We start from the raw sequence: 25,475 nt of genomic DNA, 5'->3' as shown, positions 1-25,475 counted from the left end.
ATACAGTATATAGGGATAGAAAGTGAATGTAAAGATGGAGCTCAAGCATTTAAATCGTTTGAATAGAGTCCCTCGTCTCCATTCTCATGTAAATATGGCCCCGAAAAACTCCCTACATGTGGTTTGGCTGCGACCGTGAGTTCACGCATGCATGGCTTGTTGTCTGCTAATTCACTTTGACAAACCTACATGTCCTTTTTTTCTGTGGGTTATATAACCTAAATAAATCTATAGGGCACCATGTGAAGTGCTGTATTCCATCGAGCATGTGGGTTTCAGGTCAGTTTAAAAGTCAATACCGGGCCGGTCAATAGCAGGGAAACCTTTTGAAAAAGCTTTACAATTTCTATTTTTAAAAACGAGCTTGTGTCATTATTTCCAATGAGGAAACTCACTGGTAATGGACTCTCTTATTGACTTTTTGGGGCTATTCATGCCTGCTGTACTGGAAGACCAGAAGTATTGTCATTCGATCTATGTATGCAAACATAACTCCCGATATTTCACAATTGCTTTCAATACACATGGCCTATAACTGCAAGTATTATTAACATAATTATATTGCCTAATGATGTTGAAGAAAAAATACAAATCTGACTTTCCAGAGGGATCTCTGACACTATACCAAATCCAAAGTAAGACATCTTACCAATATTTTGCTGGATATTATTGGTCTTTCTGGCATTAAAAAAAAACATATATATATATTTTTTTAGACAAGGATTTCTGAATGTACAATGCAAAGCAATTTGCTGGAGGGCTGCTCAAATTTGGTGTCTCTTGGTCTCATTTTTTAAGTTATTTCTTCTGTTTTTGTTAATTTTATTTTTAAGATTTAACCCATTTATGCCCTCTTTCCTTGGTAAGTGTCAAATATACCCTATAAATTAAGCCATCATTATGTAGATACTGTGTAAAATGGACCGCTGAACAACATGCTTGAGTATTTGTAGTGATGGTCTGACGAAGCTTCACGAACAAGTGTCATTATTTTCAGTCCACTAGATGGCGGTCTCTGCACTATTTTCCTTTGTTTAGAATAACTGTTTTAATGAAACATCACCTCATTTTTAAACTGATGGCGCCACCTACTGACCTCTAAACTTCATGACACTGCTTCATCATTCCATCACTAGTATTTGGATGACTCTTCTTCACTTTAAATAACCTATAAGTCGTCCTAAAAACAGATACACAGTGGCTCTAAAACTTTTCCTAACTAGGATTTACAAGTGCCTCAATAAAAAAAATCTAAAGTTGCAGAAGAACAGTCTTACCGGGACTTGGAAAGACTTGGCTTTTCAAGGCAAAAATCTTGTTTTATTTTGACCAGCTATGTTTGAATCTTGACATTTGGAGCAATGGGGGAAATCCATGGGATAATGAACTCTGTAAAAAAAAAAAGTGCATTCTGGAAATTCCCAATTTCTTTGCTCTGACTAATCCGCCCAACAGGAGAGTGATAAATGAGGAGTGTGCTGTGTGTTACATATTCATTATAATGGCCTCTATGTTGTCCAGCCTGTCTGACCACAGACCAGTCATCTGTTATTCATCTGGTGATATTTCAGCCCGATTACAGAAAAATGTTTAGCTTTTTCTTGACAGTTATAGCATGTTGACTAGATGATGAAGTACTCGACACTGGTAATTAAAGGTGATTTTGTTTTTGAACTTCGATTCCAATGTGGCAGTTCCCAAAATGTTCAAACTAAATAAATAAACAATTAAAATTGAACTGGGTATAGTCCCTGTCCCAACGGAGAGACATTTTACTCACACGTTTTCAATCACTGGACGTGTATTTTAAAAACGAGACCCAGAAATGCAATTTAACATTGATGTATGTACGGCTTGATAGTGTAGCTTATGGTGATATGGTTGTTTTTTTGGTAAATAGTATGGACTGTATGTTTTATTCCTCGTCTACAATTATCGGATTGTCTTTTGCTCCCATATGTGGACTTGGATATTACTTATGACGTAATAACATCTGGTTGGTTACTGACCTGTGTTTAAGAAGCAAAGCCCTAAGAACACAAGCTCTGTCTTCAGCTCGTATCTGGTCAGAGATGATCATGGTTTCCACCATCAGATGGGCAATGCCCGGCAGAGTGTTCTGCTCGAGATCCAAAAGGACGGCACCTGAGACCGTGAACACCATAAGACATGGTAAGATCGTGACATAAAGGCGCTGATCAGCTTGAATGTCTACCTTGAGTGATGGTGCGACGAAGTTCCAGCAGACTTCGAAAGGAAAGCGATGCCACATGGGGTTTGCCCCAACGATCCGTCTCCTCCTCCACGTCCTCCTCAAACTTGATCCAGCGCGCCCTCTCTTTCCAACGCATCTCATGCTCCTTCTCCACAATCAGCTCGTTCAGCTCGACAAATAACTGAGAAAATTGGAAGAAGAATGTTTGGAAATCAGTCTCATTGATAGAATAATGAGCAGATCAGGATCAATCTTAAAAGTATGTTGGAAGATACCAATTGGTTCTGCACTGAGTGATGGGCCTTTAATTCCTCTTCAACCAGCCATTAGACATCATTTAGTGTTAGGGTTACCCTAACCTTAACCCTAAACCAGATCAGGATCATTCTTAACAGCCTGTCGGAAGATTCCAATTGGTTCTCATAGCTCATAGGGTACTGGTCACTGAGTTAATTCCTCTTCAACCAGCCATTAGACATTATTTAGGGTTAGAGTTACCTGAACCCTAACCCTTACCCTAACCCAGATCAGGATCAATCTTAACAGCCTGTTGGAAGATTCCAATTGGTTCTCATAGGTACTGGTCACTGAGTTAATTCCTCTTCAACCAGCCATTAGACGTTATTTAGTGGACTGGGTTAGAGACCTGCAGAGTCTAGTCAGGCATATAGTTTTTTCTCTACCATAAGGATTAATGATTATACAGCCAACATCATTGTGAATGCCCCACTGTTCTCTCTGATGGAGTTAGGTTTAGAGTCATCCAGTCAGTTGGAGAAAACTATAGACTTTGCTCTTAGGTCTGTTAACAGAGACTTTTACTGATGGGATGATGAGTTTTTGTGTAACAGCCAATGATGCTAGATGGCACACACTGCTCTATATCCTTTTTCTCTTCATGATAACCTAAATTGTAAAAAAAAAAAATAAACAAGCCCTTAAAATGACTGCACTGTGTCGTGAGACCTCACCTGCTGTTTCATGAAACGCCATAAACACAACACTACTGTTAACTTACTGTTTTCAATGTTTCAAACCTCATGAGTCTTCTTGTCCGCCGCCCTCTTCTTCTTTTTCAAGCTGGACAGAGGTGTGGAACTGTTGCTGGCCCGGGTGAGTTGACATCGCGAAGACTTCTTCACCAGATGGCGTCTGACTCCGGGATTGTCCTCGAATCTGTGGCCTAGACAAAACAAAAAAAACATCAAAAGAAAAGGAACAGTTGATGTTAATTGATCTGAGCAAATACAGTCTAGAACAGGGGTGGGCAATTAAATTCCCCCTGGGGCCACATCATACACTGTGACTGTTGTGAGGGGCCGACAATCTAAGAGAGAGGAGAACAGAGCTATAATATGACAGAAAAACTTTAAAAAACAAAGCAAGTAAGGAAGTTAGAATAGTAAATAAAGAAATATCAACGTAAAATAAAGCTATTCTGTCAAAAAAATCCTATTAATATATAGAAATCTATTATCCATTTATTTTGAGGATTCTTAATTTAAGAAAGTTGTATTTGAAGTTAATACGATAATAAGATTCCAGGCTTGAGTCAGTACTTTGTTGTCAAACTGAGCCTGAGAGACCTTGGTGTTGTATTTGAAAAATACATTTTACTAGTTCAACCCTGCAAAAAACTGCCAGAAACTGTTTCCTTCAACTGAGAAAATCTCTAAATTTAGGAAAATGATCTCACAACACGATCCGGAGCTTGTAATCCATCAGCTTGTGTCTTCTCATTAGGACTATTGTAACAGTTTATTTTCGTGTCTAAACAAGAAGGAGCTGTCCCGCCTGCAGTTAATACTCTGCAGAGAGAAGTCTAAGATGCTCTAGTAGAAGAACTCACATTTCACCGACCCTTAAAACTCTGCAATGGCTGCCAATTTATTTCAGGATGCACAATATCATTATGTACCCTGACAGGTATTGTGGTCTCATCTTTATCAAATGGAAATCCTGGCTACTTTTCAACACCGTAAACTAAAGGAAACAGAAACACTCCAAAAACATATTCTCAATGAAGGATTCTGATGACTTTCTGAACTAAAGCAGAAGCCATGGTAAAAAAAAAAGAGCACACGTTTTGTCAATTCAGTTTGTTTCCGCTCCAACTGTAGCTGAGCCTAGAGCCAAATGGATGCATCCAGATCAATACAGAAAAAAAAAACGGAGAGCGGCAGTTGAGTCTGTTCATTCCGTTCAATATGGTGGACGACATTCACTGCTGCATGTCCATAAATACTGTTCACATTATTTCTAATGCCCAGCAGTCAAGAAAACATTTCCGTATGAACAACACTTTTCTTTGTCGAGCTGTTATCTTCTTGTGTCGAGGCCAAGACATCATAAGGTGAAGACAAACAAAAAACATACATAATTTACAGGAGTGTATAAAAGAATTAAGGTTTATAAGAACTAGACTGTCCATGGCGTGGTGGGCAAAAAAAAAAGCCAAGTCTTTCTTGGACTGAGACCATGATCAACCTGGGCAACAACACCATGGCGTTGAGAATTTATGACCAAGACTAGTCTCAGAGATTAACGTGTCAAGTCCAAACCAAGGCTGCAAGAGACAACAATAAATCAAGGTTCAGACTCAGATGAAAACAAAACCACTGGGCATGAACAAGCTGTTTGCAGCCTGACCAGGACTTAAACCAACAAAAGTCAGATGAAGCAGAATAAAAAACATTTGCCTGGTTAACATTTATACTATTAAGACACACGAACCAAACTCAATACATTTCACATATTGTCTTCGTCTCTAAGGGACATATTTTAAACAAAGATCAACGTTAATACGTCAATACAAAAAATGTTGTCTTGTAATTTGGACCACAAAAGGAGCCTATCAAAGGTAAATACTTAGATAGAAGTGATACTATGAGTCAAATATAAGTAAAGGTCAAGCTAATACATGTCAAATACAACAATTAATTGTGTCATTATTTCAAAACCAAGACAAGGGGGATTTTCAGGGGTGAAGGCCACAGTTCAAGAGAAGACAAGACCATTACTTTAAACTGTAAGTCTTAAGAGTTTGAAGACTGATTTTAGGTTGGGTTGTGGTTGGACTTTAATGCCGCCAAAGACAATAAATTCAAAACATTTATTCGCCCATCGTTAATACTTACGACTTTGTTCCTGTGGTGACCCCAGCTGACTGTGGATGGACTCCAGCAAGTCATAATCGTCAAAATTCAAAACAAACTCTTCCAAATCCTCACTACCCTCCTCATTGGACAGAAAGCCATGACTCTGCTTTCTGGTTCCAATGTTGGACTGAACATTGCTCTTGAATTCCTCAACACGGTTTTCGGTGTCAATTGAATCGTCTTCTTCCACCTCTCCTTGGGCCTGGCCGTCCAAATCGTGGCTGTCCTGTCCATGGTTGTCATGTCCAAGGTTGACGTTATCAAGTTCAATCTCAGAGACACTTTCTGCCAGGGCCGGGTTTTCCTGTCCGTCCTTGTCTGTCATCTCCACAGCCGGTCCTTCCACCTAGCCTCCTTGCTCGAGGTGGACTCACAGCACATCCACGGTTCCCAGCTTTCAAAAGCAAACGTCTGCACTCTGTCGTGAAAAAGGCTGGGTCTTCCTAAAAGCCACCAGAAATCTGTTTTCTTGCACAGTAGAATGTATACAATCGGCAAGGCCACTATCAGGATGTTCCACAGGATGATCTACTAACGGAAAACCCTGTGAAACAATGGTGCCGCCCTTTTAATGATGTGGAAAAGCTATTGATCATTTCGGGCTGCCCGCTATTCCGAGGTAAGAGTGGACTACAGAAGCTCTCACTACCTCCAAACTTCCTCTTTACATGTAAACACTTCACTGCCAAGTGTATTTTGGCTTGGGAAAAAAATATTGGGAAATCAGATCTCATGGCTAATGCTGTGATTAGATCTTTCATTTGAAAGTTAATAAAATAGCTATATGTTTGGCAAAAAGGCCGGAGAAGTCCAGTGGTTTTGAAGCCTTGAAAAGGGTTTACAAGACTTAATACACATTTAAACAGTTTTGTTTCTAAATTCATTTAATTTCTTAAACCATCTTTCTAAGTTTAAAAACATAGAACCTGTAAAAGCCACTTCTAAATGACTTCACTTGCTGGCGCTGAAACATGGTAATGATGATCAGTGCTGGTTTAAATCCCTGTTCCATCAATGGGGAACATCGCTCAATAGCTTGTTTAGAGCGAGTGTAGAAAACAGAAAACGGGGCCACTAAACAGTCAATGATTGCTTTGCTCCAGTAAAACAGGAAAGGCCAGAGGCGATGTCCAGTCGAAAGGGGATTCAATGCACACACCCCTGTGTTAATTAAAGCCTCTGAACGCTGGTAACTATCTGAGCCAACGACAGGACAGTTTCTCTCCTGATTCTTCTTGTGTCCTATCTTAACAGGGAGACTTGGATCTTTCGTGATGGGGTTCCCCCCAACTTCCAGATAGAAGCATTTTCGGATGACTGGGATTAATAAAACACAGGCCTGGTGTGGTTAGAGTTTGGAAAACCAGTCCTCGAAGGGCTGGGATGGTGCGGGTTCTGGTTTCATATGATGAAGCACCAATCATGTTTCAGCTGTAACAAGCAACATCGGACTGATAGTCCTGTGTCCGTCCTTTTGATTGGTTGGAAAAAAAAACCTTCAACCACTGCAGGCCTTTATGGAACACTTTGCCTATCCCTGACTAAGAGTTTTGAGGAGCAAACTGCAGGCTTTTTGTGTGGATTTGTATGTTGTGCTTGCATGAGTTTACTCTGGGTATTCCAGAAAACATACAGAGGTTGATTTGAAAGAAAAATAACTCTTAATATACTCTAGGTGAAAGTGTATTCCTTTGCATGCCCTGTGACATCTAGTGGCTTTTGAAAATGATGACATTGTTTCATGAAACTTCATCATCCTATTAATACTTACTACTACTGTACACAGCTGTTGTGCCTTTAAGAATGTAACAGCAAAGTGTGTTGTTTTTCCAACTGACAGGATGATCCGAATCCAAACACTAAATCCTAGCCCTAACCCTAACCCTAACCCTAACCCTAACCCTAACTCTAACTCTAACCTCAACCACAACCACAACCAAACCCAACCTCAAAACTAACCCTAACCTAAACCTAACCTCAACCACAACCACAACCCCAACCTAAAACCAACCTCAACCCGCCTCTGGCCCTAAGCAGCTTGGTGCCTCCAGCCACAAGGGAATCAGCTGTAGAAAATAAATGATAATATTGTGCTCACTTTGGCACAGCCCACGCCTGAGGCAGTCGATAAGTGCACCTACTGATAACCTATGGAAGGATGTTCGGTTAAGACTAATTCTTTTGCCCATGCTATATATATTTACCCACCTATTTTCAATTAAGTCATTCTTAAATTCACACTGATACTAAGGTTGATTGGCGTAATTTGCCGCCAATAGCAAGCACCAAATAAAAGGTGTTTTTTAGGGTATTTTCCTGTTGGACGCCCCCAATAAAGTTCCCTTCCTCTAACTTTTTGTGTCTTCATATGGGTTCATTTGAGTTTTGTGGATTTGAAATGTACCTACAGACCATTATGAACAACTGCTACTACCAGACTCACTGAAGATACTGATCTCACCAGGGCTCCCTCCAAGTCTTCCTCCTTCCTCATCTGTTGACCCTGTCATCTCTCAGACCATCACATTTAAGATTGCGGACCACATCAGACCTACTTTTCATGTCGTCCAGGTCGGCGCTGGCCAGCATCTGGGCCTCGGCCTCGTCCGTCGGCACCTGCTGGTACACGGCTGCCTCCAGGCCAGTCATGCTACCGATGCAGATGCGCTCGCGCAGGTCGTAGTTGCTCCGTTGGTTTCCGGCCAAGCGGTGATGGTAGGACTTTCGGCAGAACCAGGGTCGGGTTGTTGTGGAACCTGAGAGCCCCGATCCTGAGGGAACACTGATATGGAAAATTGTTAGTTGAAGAAAATATATACGAATTACTTTACCAATAAACATGAATTAGCATGACTTCTGTGCTTTTTAATAAAAATGGGTTTATCTTTTAATACATATCTATCCTTTATAAGAAATTTAATTGATTAAAAAAAATCCAGCAAATAAAGTTAATTTGCTGATATTATCATTGAATGAGAAAGAATAACAGATTTCTAATCACATATATTTGAGAAAATAAACATTATTTATTATTATAAAGCCCATAATCAGGTAGGTTTAAAATCGAACATTACTAACTGAAATACTCGTATTGGGATGCAGTTATTTATTGTTACCAGCAGGTGGAGACAAAATAAAGAAGTTCTCTTCTTAGTCAACGTGAACATGTATAAACTATTTTCTCTCACAATTGTCAGTCATTATAATTCATTAATAATTAATTTACATTAATAATTCAACAAACCTCAGGATCATTTATTTTATGATAGAGGTTCATGTTTGTGAGAAAGGCAGTTTCAAACAGCAAAACACACACTTTCAACCTGACAACTATTCTTTGTTTGATAACCTGTTTTTATTATTATTTTTATGATTTTCACACCTGCTACAATCCGCTGCCTCTTTCTCCAGCGCCTCCTTCTGGACGGCGTTGGAATCGTCTCCTTCACTGTGAACCACCGGCACCAGCGACTGAGACGCTTCATCTTCTGTGTGGAAGGTCGTGAGTGGAGTCGGTTCTTCCAAGTTCTCTTGGCTCCCCGAACTAAACTGAGAGGAAGAAGAAGATCAATGAGAGTAGAGACGGATCGCCGGACAAGCTGAGGACATTATTGTGAAGAAAAAGACCAACACATTTGAGTTTACATAACAAGAAAGAAACGAATAAAAATACTAAACAATGTTTTTAATGAGATGAATGAACTATATTAGAAAATTACTATGAAGAGAAAACAATATTTTTAAGGTGATGAAAGATGTCAAGAAAAAAAAAAGACAAAATCTGAAATAAATAAGTTGAAATTAGTAGCGATTTAAAAGGATAAAGAATAAAAGGAGTGCGATAAAATTGATCAAATTCCTAATAAATAAACACGTTTAAAACATAACATTTTGTAACTGAATAAAACATTCATTTTTAAAGGTAACACTGACTTTTAGATTAATTTGTATGGAAAATAAAGATTAGTTTGTAAATTATAAAGATAAGCATTGCAACGTAATCCATTATATATTATAAACATACATGTAAAAATATCTTATAAATATTTGGGATATTTGATCATATAATTTAGTAACTGAAGAAGAAAAAACATTTGTTTTTATTTAATTTCAATTTCCATTTTATCTTAAACGTTTTAAATTCTTAAAAAAGAAACGTTGTATCATTACAGTTATTGTATTATTGTAAGATGAATAAAACCTTTTGTGCACCTTAAAATGAAAACGTGTGCATGTATTTCGCAAAGTCAGCCACCAGGGGGTGCAATAAGTGCAGTATAAAACACGGGTGACAAAACACTGAAAAACTTGCATTTTTTAAGGAATTTAACAGAAAAGTGCATCTTAACTAAAAATGATAACTATATATTTGTCATCGTTTGATGAGTATACGCTTTATTTTACCTGTGACGGGCCTTCAGGTGCTTCCGTGGACGCCGCCGCTCTCTCCTCGGCGTCTCTCTCGGACTCGGCCTCCTCCTCGTCTACCTCCTGGATGGTGGGCGTGACCTGGGAAGGTGCCAAGGACGTCTTTTTCTTCTTCCTCTTCTTCTTGTGACGCCGGTCGGCGACGTGGACTCTCTTGCGCAGGCGCGTGGGCGGCGGTAGGTGGGTGGACAGCGGGTGGTGGGTGTGATGGAAAGTGTGTCTGTGGTCTGGTCGTCGAAAAACACAAGAACACAAACATGTTAAATGAAGAGGAAAAACCTCATCTAGGTGATACTCGAGGGATTATTTAAGTATGCAGTTCACATCAGAAGGGGGTCCACCAGCTGAAAGGCGAAGTCAAGTCTGTCGCTCCGGTTTACCCGTCCTGCCCTGATTCAGTCGGACTTGTCGTGACTGTTTACAATTTGTAGTCCTTACTCTCAAAGTCTTTCTCCGTGTAGTGTCGGCCCATCCTGTCAGCGGCGGCAGAGGTGGAGTCGCCGATGATGTCTCCGAAACGTTCCACCGACAACGCTTTCTCCCAGTCCTCCTCCTCTTCCTCCTGCTCTTCCACTGAGCCATCGTCATCGTCTTCCTCGCCTTCTTTCGCCTGCGCGCAAGAATAAGACGTGAAAATGCCATTAAAGCGTCAAAACGTAGGTTTGAAAACATCGTTTATGGCTCCCCCTGGTGTAACGAAAATGCAGTGACAACGATGTTTCCCATTTGTTAAAAAAACAAGACTCTTGTGTCAGTTTCTGGTTTTTACATTTCCTGGTACCGTCAAAGCGTTTCCCCAGTACTTCATATAAAACAAGCAGTTTTGTCTTCACTTGACACTCACTAAGTCAACTGTGCAAAGTTACTACAGTGCACTAAACTAAAGTGCACTTAAACTAATAAAACCAATTTTTTATTATTTATTTTGTAGGTCTAAATGTTACCTGGTGCTGCTACAACTTTTTAGAAGAAAGAGGTAGCATTGATATTTAAATGTGTGGATGATGAAAATATATATTTAATATTTTAAAATCTTTATAAGGGGAATTATCGTCAAATCTAATGAAGATTCATGCATTTTCCATTAGATTATAACCGGATCCAAATATCACGTTTGCGTAAAAATGCACCTTAAGTTGCAACACATAGCTGGCAATAAAGAAAGCGTATTTTTGATCCTCATTTCAAAGTAGTGTGTATTTTACTTTATTTTACATTTGGACTTGTTTTAATTTTAGTAAATAGTCATTTTAATGGTTAACATCTGTAGCCGGCACTCCTGAAAAATAAATAAAAGTATTATTGCAAGATTTTTAAATGCTAAATTAAGCATTACTGGGGTTTTCCCTAATCTGTGTTTTCACTTTTTAAACCAACACGCTACCTTTATAATCTACTCACCTGCTCCTCTGATTATTGGTGATCAATAACCTATATTTATTCTATGGAACACCAGCCAAGAATATGAATCTGTATTCGCTGAAATGTCCACCTTTGCGGGCCAAATGACTGAATGAATGAACTATATTAGAAAATTAATATGAAGAGAAAACAATATTTTTAAGGTGATGAAAGATGTCAAGAAAAAAAAAGACAAAATCTGAAATAAATAAGTTAAAACTAGTAGCGATTTAAAAGGATAAAGATTAAAAGGAGTGCGATAAAATTGATCAAATTCCTAATAAATAAACACGTTTAAAACATAACATGTAATGTTACTGAATAAAACATTCATTTTTAAAGGTAACACTGACTTTGAGATTAATTTATTACGTATGGAAAATAAAGATTCGTTTGTAAATTATAAAGATAAGCATTGCAACGTAATCCATTATATATTATAAACATACATGTAAAAATATCTTATAAATATTTGGTTATATATCTGATTATTGGTGATCAATAACCTATATTTATTCTATGGAACACCAGCCAAGAATATGAATCTGTATTCGCTGAAATTTCCACCTTTGCGGGCCACATGACATGACTATTCTGGTCAGATTATCCCCCGAGAACCTCAATTTTAACAAATGTGCATTAGACTGTCCTGCCGATTGCAGGGGTTTGTGCATCACCGTAGTATCAGGGCTGTATAAATAAATGAATCTGAAATATCAGTCTGGTATTCACGACAAAGCATGTGGTTCATCCTGTTTGCTGACGATATGAGGGACTTTCTACCACAGTGATAAACATTATAATGAATATAGATGATTCTGTTTAAGTGATAGGTTAATTAAAAATACTTGCTTTCTACTCACCCTCATGTCGACTAAGGGTTGGGATTATTTTCTGAGTAATCTGTCTCTTTTAAGAGTTATAGACAAAAATGTTCATTTTAATGTAGCGACTGTAGCTCAGTTGTCTTCGTCATCATCTTCGTCCAAAAAGACACTTAAAAACCTCCAAATCTATATTTATGGAGGTATTTGGATGTATTTGAGTGTCTTTTTTAGACAAAGACAACTGAGTTCCAGTTGCTACATTAAAAAGAACACAGATTTTAGCCTATAACTCTAAAAAAGAACAGGTAACTCTGAAAATAAACCCCTTTGCGTTAAGCTTTTTCTTTTAGATTGACCTTTTCTCTTGAAAAACATGTGCAAACTGGTAACTTTTTTTTTGACGCTGGCGTCAAATCTTAAATCACTCTGATAAGTTTTTTCGTAGTCAAAATTAAACAATTGATTGACCTACTTATGGTGTTTGAGAAAAAGATGGATTTCTGAGTTTCTTCTTGGCTTAATCCACGATAGAAATCTGTCTTATATTTAGCTCACGGTGTCCAGAGTGAAACAATGCTTTATTCCCGGCTATTTATATCCCAGAGAACAACCTCCCCGGCAGCTTCAGTCCCACTCACATCCAGAAAACACCGGCATCGCAGCAGCAACCAAGTAGTAAATCAACAATAAGCATCTCTATCCTTCACGATGACCACCAGAAACAGTCGTCTCTGTGGTTTCATGTTTCTCTGAGACTCCATTATCTGCAGATCAATGGTAGGGTCTGAACTACTTGACATTTAGAAGATTTTCCACTGTCTCCCGCACCATGTGACCTTAATAAACTCTACTCTACTGGAAGACTGTTGTGAGCAGAAGTGGGCGTTGTGAGGTTGGAGATAAAAACTCCAAACTTCCTGAAAGAATTGCAACAAACGAACTACTGACTCCATATTTCCTCGTATTGTTTTATTGTGTTCCGAAATTCAGTTCTATCGGAGTCTGCACAGGCAATTTCATGACCTGATATTTAAGTTGAAAATCAATATATTCCTTTTTTTTAAATAATTTATATCTAGTTGTTATATCTTTACTATCTTTACCATTTTTTATATATTTTTTTAAAACATTTGCTTAAAAAAATACATGATACATGATTTTAATATATATTTTAAATTAAATTAAAAATGTTTGCTGTCAAAAAAACTAATTTTATAGTTCTGCTGAAATAAAGTGAGATTATAGTGATTGTCTGTCATAAATTCCAACATTTAAAAGAAAGAAAATGTCTATTATTACATTGTTTTTATTTCTCAGAAAAATCAACCTTTCTTCTTCCTGTATAAGAGCACATTTAACTGCCACATGTTCAATACAGTCAAAAGGTAATTTTCCTTTTGTTCCTGCGGCAAAGAAACGTTTTTTTCGAGGAACACAATCGTGAATTGAACACAGCACTTAACTATCGGAGCTTTCAGGCCCAGTAATATCGACACTCAAGTGTACTAATGTTGAGTCGCCCGCTGAGCTCCACGGTGCGTCTGCTTTCTCTCACAGGAAGGACAAACTGCTGCGATAGAACGACTGGAACACATTTACGAGTCGTTGAGAATGACCTGTTCGACCAGATGAACCCTGACAAGTGTTTATTTATTTATTATTACGATAAGGCTTATTTCGTAAATGCGGTGCCGGTCGGTGGACTGATCGCAAACTCACACTTACTGTATGATTTGAAAGAAATGAGGCTTCATGAAACAGCTGATGAGGTATCATGATACAGTGTCTTTATTTTTGAACGGCCACTAGATGTCACTCTTACTTTGAAAAGGATGGCAGGTTTCATTGAATTCTGAAGATTATAAAGCATTAAGTGCTAAGGTAAGGTAAGGTAAGGTAAGGTAAAACTTGAGGAGGTCTCCTTCGGGAAATTGTTTTTTCCAGTAGCCAGCAATTTTTCATAAACAATAAAAAATAATACATAAAAAATAAAATAAGAAAAGAACATAAGAGGAAGAACAAGATGACACAATCTAAGTCTAAAGATAAAGATAAAGAACATAGGTCAAAGAAAAACAACAACGACAAAGGATACAAAGACTAACATAGAACAGAACATCCAGATACTCTCACTCCACTCCTGCCCCCGAGCTCAGAATTGTACAATTTAATAGCCAGAGGGATGAATGAGTCCCTGAGTCTATTTGTTTTGCACCTGCTTCTCTGCTCACTGATGACAGTGTTCAGAGGATGACTGTCATCATCTATGATGGACAGTAGTTTGTTCAAGGATCTCCTCTCAGCAACTGTCACCAGTGAGTCCAGCTTCAAGTCATGTGCTATCTAGTGCTCTTTCAAAATAACGACACTGTATCATGAAGCTTTATCAGACCATCACTAGTTATGGGTGAAATATATGTAATGAAAGTAACTGAAGGTTTACATTTACAGATTTTATCCTCAACCCTTGTGTTATCTCAGGGTCAAGGTGACCCAAAGGCCTGAAAACAAATTTTGTGGTATCCCTTGTGTTGTTTCTTGGTCAAAGTGGAAACACATTTTTTCTTCCTTCGGGTCACCTTGACCCTGAGATAAGACAATGGTTAAAGAACCAGTTTTTTTGCTCACCTGTTGCAGGTTGATGGACACGTCTATCTCATGGACACAACCTCCTGTAGCCATGAGGTCTGGCCTTCAGCCAGGAGGTGGGGACGACTTCCTCAATCCCACAGATGGATGTGGAAGGACAGCAAGCAGTGAGCCCGGGGGTCTCCTGAGGGCCGAGAAAGGGCTGGCGGCGGTGTGAGCGAGGGATGAGGAGGGGGCCCGGGGGTGGGGGGGTGCAGCTAAGAGGAAACCGAAATGGGCCGCGAAAGCTGGTGGAACCTCTGGGGACCCCGGGATCAGCCCTTCTCCTTGAGTGGGAATCCAGAAAGCCTTTGGGATGGCATAACCTGTCGGGGCAAGAGCGAGACTCGTCAGCAAATCTGTTGCAAAGTCAGAAGTGAAGTGAGACACTTTGTTCTCAACACAAAAAAATAATGGTTGACAAATGACTCCAACCACACATCCTGTCCCGAGAGCTGCAGCGCTGCCTTGTGAATGTGTGTGTATTCAGTGTAGGTGTTTTTACAAACTACCAATCTATAAATAGAATCCTTGAAAAGCATTTTGAAGCTGCGGTATGTCTTATGTTGAAGGGATCGGACGCCAGTTGGATCGCACTTTTTTTTTTAAAGAAACCATTCTGAAGGTTCTTGTTCACCCTTCACAACTATAGCTGGTCCTATTCCAATTTCTTTTTGTGCCAGAGTTAAGTTGTGCCAAAAAACTGGTCAACAATGAACGCTCCAGATAAAATCCATTTCCGGTTGGACTTGTTTATTTGTTTTATAGAAAATTGGCACAACATAGTTTGTTATTTCCTATTTGGAAGAGAGATCACCACGTCCTTAGATAACCTGGAATTGTCCTGGATTTGACGTGTACATGAAGCTTTATGGGAACACGGTGGCGCAGCGATTACTCCCCGTGTTGCAGGTTTTTACCAGGGACTCCGGTTTCCTCACGCAGTCCAAAAACATACAGACTTTGATTGGGAACTTGGGGAAATTGTCAAAAGGTACAGGTGTTTGTGTGTCTTTGTTTTCCCTGCGACAGACCGGCGTCCTGTCCAGGGTGTCCCCTGCCTCCCGCCCAAAGTAACCGGGATAGTCTCCTGCCCCCCTGCAACCTCCATAAGGGATTAAGCGGAACAGGAAATTAATGAATGAAGCCTTATGGAATTGGTTATGTACCCTATGTGTCCTGACTTCTTTTTGAAGGAAAAAATGGACTGAAGTTTGTAGTTCGTGGTAAGGTGTGAGGGATACAGATTCTAAAGTAGGAAATTCATGTTTGCGAAATGTCCGCTCCTGCACATGGAGTTTGGTAGGTCATGGAACAGTTAATTTCCCTCAAAACTTATGTCACACTTCCTGATATTTCAAGTTAATAATTGGGATTAAGAGCATCAACTTGTTTCACTTTGTTCATAGACATTTCAGTATAAGTTAAGATATTGATTACTCTCTTTCTGGAGATAATTAGCAAAAAGTACTGTATTATAGCTCCTTTCTTGAGGTGCTTCAATACCAAAGAAGAGTTGGCGCTAGTGATGGGTTGATGAAGCAGAGTTTTCATTTTGTAAGGCCACTAGATGTCCGTCTCTGCTTTAGAATATTTGGCTCTGATCTACTAATTCAATGAAACCTGGAATCATTTTGTGGATTTTCAAAATGAAGACACTGTATCGTGATACCTCATCAGATGTTTCATGAGGCCTCATCAACCCATCACTATATGGCACCATGTACAGAAAGTAATCTGCTTGAGGCTGGGTCTAAGGGGCTTATCTCACCGCCCTGGAGACTAGCTCGCGACCTTGGGGCAACTTGAGTCTCTACTGGTCACGTGGCCACGGTGATGCAGGGATTTCAAACATTTTCAATTTTTACGGATACTAGTTGGAGACATTTTCAAGTCTTTATTAGGTCTTAGGGATGTCTCAATTCAGAAAGTGTTTCCTTAACTGAGAAAAATCTATAAACTTAGGAAAATTATGTCACAACATGATCTGGATCTTTTTATCCATGTGTTTGCGTCTTCTCGTTTACACTATTGTAACAGTTTAATTTGGTGTCTAAACAAGAAGGATCTGTCTCGCCTGCAGTTCATACAAAACTCTGCAGCAAGAATTCTGAGCTGCTCTCGTAGAAGAACTCACATTTCCCCGATCCTTAAAACAATACACTGGCTGCCAGTTTCTTTCAGGATCTACTTTAAAATTCTGGTTCTTACTTTCATATCTATTCATGGTCAGACCTTCCATCAGTGATCTGATCCAGCCTTACACCCAACTCGGGCTCTGAGGTCTGTAGATCAGAATCTACTGATGGTTCCTGAACACGCTTCAGAACCAGAGGAGAGAAATCCTTCCAGACTGTTGCTCCTAAGCTTTGGAACAATCTCTGTGTTTGATGATCTACTGACTCCTTCAACATACATCTTAAGACATTTTGGTGCTTTTCCCACATTTTCTGGGAATCCTGTGTTTGTCTTATATGTCTTGATCTTTTAAATTTGAATTATTTTTTTATTGTTAAAGCGCTTTGTGACCCTGGTCTACAAAGGCGCTTTACAAATAACTATTACTTACTTACTAATTAAGTTGTGGCTACATTGCTCAGAATGACTTTGTCCTCGATCGGTCAGACGCGTTACAGAAATTGTGCCGACGTGTCCGTGACATAGCTTGACTTGTATATTGTTAGACGTCTTCGCGACAGATCCGTCTGCAACTTGTTGCAAGAAATGCACTGAACCTCCAACCCTAGCCTTGAAAATATTGCATCCAGAATCCCATATGGTAGCGCAACAGTCTTTAGCACGCAATAGATCCTCCACATCGACTTTATCTTGAAATGTGTCCTGTCTTTATCGGCAAAAAGAGCCTCATTACCATTTTTGTTTTGTGACTTTTTCAATGCATGTTTTGACGGACAGTTGATGATATGAAGATGAGTCCAAAGTCAAAGGGGTTGAGGAGCTGCAGTGTCCTTGTGCGACTAGAGTTGTCGACGTAGCAGAAGCTCGTCTCACAGTGTCGCCGTGTTTGATTCTGCCGCCGCGTGAGGCCTGTGAGATTTTTACTACTGCCCGGCTGCACAAACACTGATAAGACTTGACACGTTTGGATGCTGCGTCATCAGAGCTAACATGACGCTTGTTGACAAATACTCTGACGCCGTTGCTGCTACAAAATTAATAAAAATAGTCCTTTAAAAAAGACGACATTTCTCTGATTCAGACAATTTTTTCAAAACCCTGTTTAGAAAGTTGTTTTTTTTTTAAAGTAATTTAAAAGTAGTAATAGAAATTCAACAAAAAATACATAATAAAAAGGACGCAAAAGTAGCTTTTTTATAAATATTTGTTGCATAAAATGAATTTCATTTAAATCAGTTTAGTTAATTGAATGTATTTATTTATCTTCTTTTATTTCAATGATACAAATTTAGTATTAAAAAAACAATTTATTTATTTATAAAGTTTCTGAAGCAAAGTAACCATCTGGCAACTGCCATCTGGTATTTTGCGTATTCTTTTTCTTTGTTATTATTTATTTTTACTACATTGAACCCATTTATATTCTTTATAAAAAGATCAGATTTTACGATTTTGTTTCTCCACTGACACTAGACAAGGCCCCATCAGGAAGGAAGGATAGAAGGCATTCTGTCCTTAATTAATCAGCGACCACACGAATCCAAATATTGTGGGTCTAGTCGTGTTTGGTGTAAACACATCTTAACGCTTATTTTATCTCTGGGTCAAGGTGACCTCAAGAAGCCCATTTTAAAAGCTAATAGCTTTAACTTAAGGTTGATGTCATTTTGTTGATGGTAATGAGCTCAACGGGACAGCTTTTGGCGATCGACAACTTGCTTGCACAACACACTCAGTAGAGGTATGTAAGAAAGATGCAGCTCTCTCTTTCTATGCGATTAATTCTGCAAAAGATTTGTGGATCCAGATGGTTATCCAGCCAAATAGTTCATGTTCTTGCCTGATGTGTCTTTCTCTCAGCCGAGAAACACTGTGAAATAGGAAAACTTTGAATAGCTCTTGAGATGAATGATAGCATAATAACATGATAACATAGAGATGCTAGATCTAAGAATCGAATCATTATTATTATTATTATCATTTGCGAGCGTGACGTGTCATAAAAGCATTTTAGCGATGAACCAGTAGATTCTAGATGGATTCATATGCTGTGTCTCATATCGTGCACTTCTCTAAGTGCACTTACTTGCCCAGTGCGCACATTTTCGTCAGGATATTACCGTCTCAAATCAAACACTGCCGCTACACACTTAAATAACTCGACAGCTTCTTCTTCTACTACTTTTTAACACTGATTGCAACCAGCCATTGAAACATTATAACCGACACTTCACAGCACTTTTCTCCAATCGAAACAAGCTATTAAGTTGTTTTTCATTTAGTTATTATTGTTGTTGTGTTGTTTTGTGGTGAAATGTGTGTTTTCTGGAGACCGTTAAGGGTGGAAAGTGTCCATCGATCCACACTTTAATTCCTGGCGGTTTGAATGCGTCAATTGAGTGCTCATTTCACACTACATTTTCACACACAGCTAATCGGGACGCACTTGTGCACATAAAATATTTAGTGTAAGCGCAGAAGTGTGCGATTTGGGACACAGTGTCGAGCTCTAACGATATTTGTGTTTTCCTGGTTTTGTAGCATGTTAGCCAATTAGCTACACATGCAAACAAACTTAAAATATAGACTTTTGACAAACATTTCCGAGGCTTCAATACGCGAGGGACGTTACAACCGAGCAGTGTGGAGGTATTCGGATCTTGTAAGGTCGGTTTTCAGAGTAAATTAGCGGAAATAGCAACCGACATATGGAAGAGTAACTAGAGCTGTGTCTCAAATCGCATACTTGCTTAATTAAACTTAGTATTTTTTGTGCATAAGTGCTTCACAATTCTTAGTATGCAAAATGTAGTGCTCCATACACACTAAATTGTCACTAAAACACCCACAAAACTGAGTATGGATCGATGGACACTTTCTAGCCTAAACGGGCACCATCTTAGTGACGTTGACGCTGTAAACGGAAGTTAGGTCAAAACAATGTCTTTATGTCTTAACAAGAAAGAGCTGTCTCGCCTGCAGTTGATTCAGAACTCTTCAGCAAGAATTCTAACTGCTCTAGTAGAAGAACTCGCATTTCTCCGATCCTTAAAACTCTTCACTGGCTTCCAGTTTCTTTCAGGATCAACTTTAAAATTCTGGTTCTTACTTTCAGATCTATTCATGGTCAGGCTCCTCCTTACATCACTGATCTGATCCAGCTTTACACCCCAGCTCGGGCTCTGAGGTCTGTGGATCAGAATCTACTTATGGTTCCACGCACACGGCTCAGGACCAGAGGAGAGAAATCTTTTCAGGCTGTTGCTCCTAAGCTTTGGAACGATCTTCCTCTCTCTTTGCGCTTGATGGATCTACTGACTCCTTTAAGAAACATCTTAAGACGTTTCTATTTGTTCAGGCTTTTCCTTGATTTTCTGGAACTCCTGTGTTGTTCTCAGTATTATCTTGATCTTTAAAGTATATACTTTTGTGAGTATTGTTTTGATTGTTTAAGCGCTTTGTGACCCTGGTCTAGAAAAGCGCTATATAAATAAATATTACTTACTTACTTACTTGACTTACAACTCAAATGGAGGCGGCAAAAGAAAACGTCTTTCTACTGATATATGTCATATTTTTAGAGAATATTTCATTTCTCATACTTCTTGATCCAAACCAAACGTGCTGCCAGCAGGTGGCGATAGTGTTCCTACAGCGGGTTGTTGATCGTTAAATAGTAGTAGAAGAAGAAGCTGTCGCGTCATTTCCTGTTATTGCGTAGCAACAGTGTTTGATTTGAGACATACTATCTGTGGAGAATTAGTTACTAGTTAGTACGTACACTATCCTGATGCATACTAACCTCCAGTGCACTAAGAGAAGTATCTGATGTGAGACACAGAACTGGTTTATGATTCCATGCGAGCTAACTGTTATGATATGTGACCTTTAATGAGTTAAAAAGGTCAAAATTCCTCGGATCCTAATTAAACCAACTTATCTGGAAGACGCTGATGACTCCGGAGCGATGGGACTGATTTGACCGGCGGAAATCAAAGAGCGTGAAATGAGATTCGGGGGCGAGCGTGGCGTTATCTCGCACTTTCACACTGACAAACAAGGACAGGAGTTTCACACACACTTGCTGAAGCCAGTCAAGAAAAAAAAAAACAGTTAATAGAGAAACACATATTCGTACAAGTCTTCTGCTCTTGATCGACGTCACGACTTCGTACGTCGGAGATTTAATGAAAACCGATGATGTTATAGTTACTGTCGCACCTTCTGCCAACATTGCACCCTAGATCTCTGTTGACTGACAGTGGTTGAGGAGTTAAAAACTTTGTTTGTTCGAATGTGTGACACGAGCTTCGCTCTCCAGCTCTCTGCGAATACGAAACTGTGAACATGTACCGAATTGAATTCGCTGCATTTATGGCACTTCATTCATCATCTGTCATCGCCCTCAAATCAGTACCACTTCACAAAAGCGTCGACAATCGGGCCCTTCGGACGCACAACAACAAACACTCGCTGACAGCGGAATAATTGACTTCATTCTTCGAGTGACAGAATCGAATAATGGTTAAAACTGTTTGTTTTTTTTTAAATTAAAGCTAAAATGTGGGTTTTAAAAAGACCATAAGATGGTTATTTAACTGTAATTTAAAATGTAAAATATATAAATGTATTTTTGTATTAATTTTTTTTAATTGTTGACGTGAACTTTGACATTGCACCACCCTTTTCCGCTTCCAAATGTAAGGGGAAAAAAATTCAATGTAAGAAATAATACACTAGAAAAGCAAAGACTCACTTGAAGGAGCTCATTTGATGACAACTGTTAATTTTTTAAAGCAAAAGTTTGAAAAATAAAAAAGTTACATTAACCTTCATTTTGTTTTTATATTTGTGCTCTCACTTCCTGTCTTGTTATTTTTCCGATCCTCTGAGTTTGACAAAAGTCACAAACCCTTTCACTGGTCTCTATCTTAGATCTTCTTGTTTGGACTTTTTCTGTTATTGCCTTTTTATTAGTTTCTTGTTTGTTCGCAATTGGTTTAACTTATATTCTGTTTCCACTGTTCTTAGTTTTGTTCTTGTTTATTCCCTGGTTTTAGTGGACGTTTTGGTTTTTGGAGATATTGGACTCTGTCTGTCTGTCTGTCTGTCTGTCTGACTCTCTCTCTCTCTCTCTGTCTCTCTGTCTCTCTGTCTGTCTGTCTGTCTGTCTGTCTGTCTGTCTCTCTCTCTCTCTCTCTCTCTCTCTCTCTCTCTCTCTCTCTCTATATATATATATATATATATTTTGAATGGCAATAATGTGAAGTAGATAGTAGTTTATGAAAGGACTTGGGTTGGCATGGCAGATTTTTTATTTATTATTACATAAATCTGGAAGGAGGATGTCTGAAAAAAAAAAAAATATATATATATATATATATATATATATATATATATATATATATATATGAAATAATATATATACTATATATTAGGGTTGTGTATTAAAAATAATCTGGTGATAACATACGTATCACAATAAAGTGTCAACGATATGATATATTGCGATATATTACAATACTGTAGGAGAAAAGATATAGTTGTATTTTCCGAGTACTGCTGCTTTTATTTGTTTTAAAAACCAGAACATCAGCTTTAGAAGCGACTCGAGTCGACAGTATCCTCTATATTCACCTTAAACACAGACTCAAACATTGGAACAAAGACTCTAAAAGCTTGGAGACACACATGTACAGAAGACCATCGTCGGCATACAATCAAATACACAAACATCTAGTTGAACCATTCCAGAGCTCTTGCTGATTCAGTGTTATGATTTTTTTTTTTTTAACGCACTTAATTGTAGGTTTTTTGCAGCTCAAGCTGTTGTGTTTACTTTTTTCTAAATTAACTTTGGCCTGTGAATACAATCCTGAGACTTAATCGGTACAAAGTGGGTCGTGTTCCCCTGATCTATCTGCCGGAACTTTAATGCAACACAAAAATGAACAGACACAGTGAATATTTTTAAATAAAAAAAGATTTGATTTTAATCACAATTATTAAGGTATGTAATAGTTTTAAATATTGCTATGAATTTCTGGAAAAACTCAATCACCAAGCAGAACTGCCAGACCAAGAACACACTAAATAGCAACATATTTTTACCTGTAATATTTAATATTATGTTTTTATCTATTATTTGCATAATATTTTGTATTAACTATTCTATTTTATTTCTATATTGTAATAGTGTATTGCAAACTATTTTATTTTTAAATTGTATATCTCTTATTGTACAATATTGTATTTTCGCATTTTTCACTAAAGAATATTGTATTTTTATATTTTTCATTTTTTACTGCACAATATTGGATTTTTTTATCGTAACATAATGGTTTCTTTTTTTCATTTTTTTATTGCACAATATTGGATTTTTGCATGTTTCGTTGCAACATATAGTATTTCTTTATTTGAACATATTGTAGTTTTGTGTTTTTGTTTTTTTTACACAATATTGTTTGTTTGTATTTGTCAATGCACAATATTGTATTTTTTATCATAACATATTGTAGTTTTGTCCTTTTTTATTGCACAATATTGTATTTATTAATTGTAACATATTGTATTTTTATGTTTTTATTGCACAATATTGTTTGTTTGTATTTTTCAATGCACAATATTGTATTTTTTATCATAACATATTGTAGTTTTGTCCTTTTTTATTGCACAATATTGTATTTATTAATTGTAACATATTGTATTTTTATGTTTTTATTGCACAATATTGGTTGTTTGTATTTTTCAATGCACAATATTGTATTTTTTATCATAACATATTGTAATTTTGTCCTTTTTTATTGCACAATATTGTATTTATTAATTGTAACATATTGTATTTTTATGTTTTTATTGCACAATATTGTTTGTTTGTATTTTTCAATGCACAATATTGTATTTTTTATCATAACATATTGCAGTTTGTCCTTTTTTATTGCACAATATTGTATTTATTAATTGTAACATATTGTATTTTTATGTTTTTATTGCACAATATTGGTTGTTTGTATTTTTCAATGCACAATATTGTATTTTCTATCATAACATATTGTAGTTTTGTCCTTTTTTATTGCACAATATTGTATTTATTAATTGTAACATATTGTATTTTTATGTTTTTATTGCACAATATTGTTTGTTTGTATTTGTCAATGCACAATATTGTATTTTTTATCATAACATATTGTAATTTTGTCCTTTTTTATTGCACAATATTGTATTTATTAATTGTAACATATTGTATTTTTATGTTTTTATTGCACAATATTGGTTGTTTGTATTTTTCAATGCACAATATTGTATTTTTAAGTGTAACATATTATATTATTGTATTCTTTATTGCACAATATTCGTATTAAAAAAAAAACCTTGTGGTCGATTCTTCACTGTGACACGTGCATCAGCTGCTTCTTGTTTCAATATAAATTCGCTGCCAAAAAAAAAATCGATGCTTGGACTTGATCCTGGTCCAGCCGCTGGAGTTCAGGTTCCAGTCAGAGACCGTGTGGTCCTCGCACAAAAACCCTCTTCATCACCAGCATCATCGACAGGATAATTGCTGAGTCATTACTATGTGACCTTAACCCGCCTCTCTCCTCCATCTCTCCTCCTCTCTCCTCTTCTCTCCTCCATCTCTCCATCTCTCCTCCTGACTCCTCACCAGTGACCTACATAACGTGTTTTATTCTGGACTAAAAGATGCTTTTTGTTGTTGTTGCTGCATCTGCAGGAACCAGCATCAGGACCAACTCTTCACATCCATCACCCGAAAACACGCACGCTTCTCACGCACGACCCGAGTGCTCGCGGACTCACCTGCGGATTATTTTCGGAGCAGATGACGAGGGAAAAAAAAAAAAAAGAAGGAGCTGTGACGTCAGCAGCAGCAGCAGTAGTTGTGCTCCATAGTTCGTCCTGCAGGAGAAACGGTACCGAGCCCTGGCGGAGTCTGCGGAGGATGCTGAGCCAGATCACGTGATTCCGGAGGACGAACCTGCCCCTCCGGAGCAGCGATGGACAACAAACATGGTTCATCTCCGGGTGTGTGGCGAGGAGGAGGAGGAGGAGGAGGAGGAGGAGGAGGAGGAGGAGGAGGAGGAGGAGGAGGAAGAGGAGGAAGAGGAGGAGGGGCACGAGAGTAATGCCTTGATAAATTATTGACCGCGTTGTTGCGGTTCGAGATGATACTATGAAGTCACTCCCTCGTGTTCTTGTGTTCAGTCTGTGTGTTTTATCTTGTTATTAAAACCTACCTCGAGATATATGTGAAAATACTGACTGAATATTTATTGCATCATGTATTACTTATGACATCTAATTATCACGTGGTTATTTTTGCATTAAAAAAGATGCAAGGGAAAATGCAAAAATACTTAATTTTGCAATGAAAAATACAAAAATACTATATTTTGCAATGAAAAGTACAATATTGTGCAATGAAAATACAATATTTTGCAATGAGGAATACACAAATGCATTTTTTAAATGAAAATGCAATGAAAAATACAAAAATACTATATTTTGCAATGAAGAATACACAAATACATTTTTTTTTCAAAATGAAAATGCAATGAAAAATACAAAAATACTATATTTTGCAATGAAAAGTACAATATTGCGCAATGAAAATACAATATTTTGCAATGAAAAGTACAATATTGTGCAATGAAAATACAA

The 25,475-nt window shown here is 37.9% G+C and overlaps 1 protein-coding gene across 1 annotated transcript in view; it reads right to left on the bottom strand.

Annotated features, from left to right (window-relative positions):
• Positions 1 to 24,808, bottom strand: part of slc4a3 (solute carrier family 4 member 3) — a 34,727-nt gene extending 9,919 nt beyond the window's left edge. Inside the window, exons 1-9 of the mRNA XM_087804825.1 lie at positions 24,615 to 24,808; positions 14,658 to 14,983; positions 10,240 to 10,411; positions 9,778 to 10,028; positions 8,756 to 8,922; positions 7,929 to 8,155; positions 3,253 to 3,398; positions 2,216 to 2,396; positions 2,010 to 2,145 (exon numbers count right to left, since the gene is read on the bottom strand). Coding sequence (XP_087660951.1) covers positions 2,010 to 2,145; positions 2,216 to 2,396; positions 3,253 to 3,398; positions 7,929 to 8,155; positions 8,756 to 8,922; positions 9,778 to 10,028; positions 10,240 to 10,411; positions 14,658 to 14,711 — 1,334 coding nt within the window. The 5' untranslated portion in view covers positions 14,712 to 14,983; positions 24,615 to 24,808. The remainder of the gene's footprint in view (positions 1 to 2,009; positions 2,146 to 2,215; positions 2,397 to 3,252; positions 3,399 to 7,928; positions 8,156 to 8,755; positions 8,923 to 9,777; positions 10,029 to 10,239; positions 10,412 to 14,657; positions 14,984 to 24,614) is intronic.
• Positions 24,809 to 25,475: the final 667 nt, after the last annotated feature.

This window comes from Callionymus lyra, chromosome 12 (genome assembly GCF_982586985.1).
Source record: "Callionymus lyra chromosome 12, fCalLyr1.hap1.1, whole genome shotgun sequence".
Lineage (NCBI taxonomy): Eukaryota > Metazoa > Chordata > Actinopteri > Syngnathiformes > Callionymidae > Callionymus > Callionymus lyra.
The sequence above is the reverse complement of the archived record's forward strand: the minus strand, read 5'-3'. Positions and strand labels throughout refer to the sequence as shown.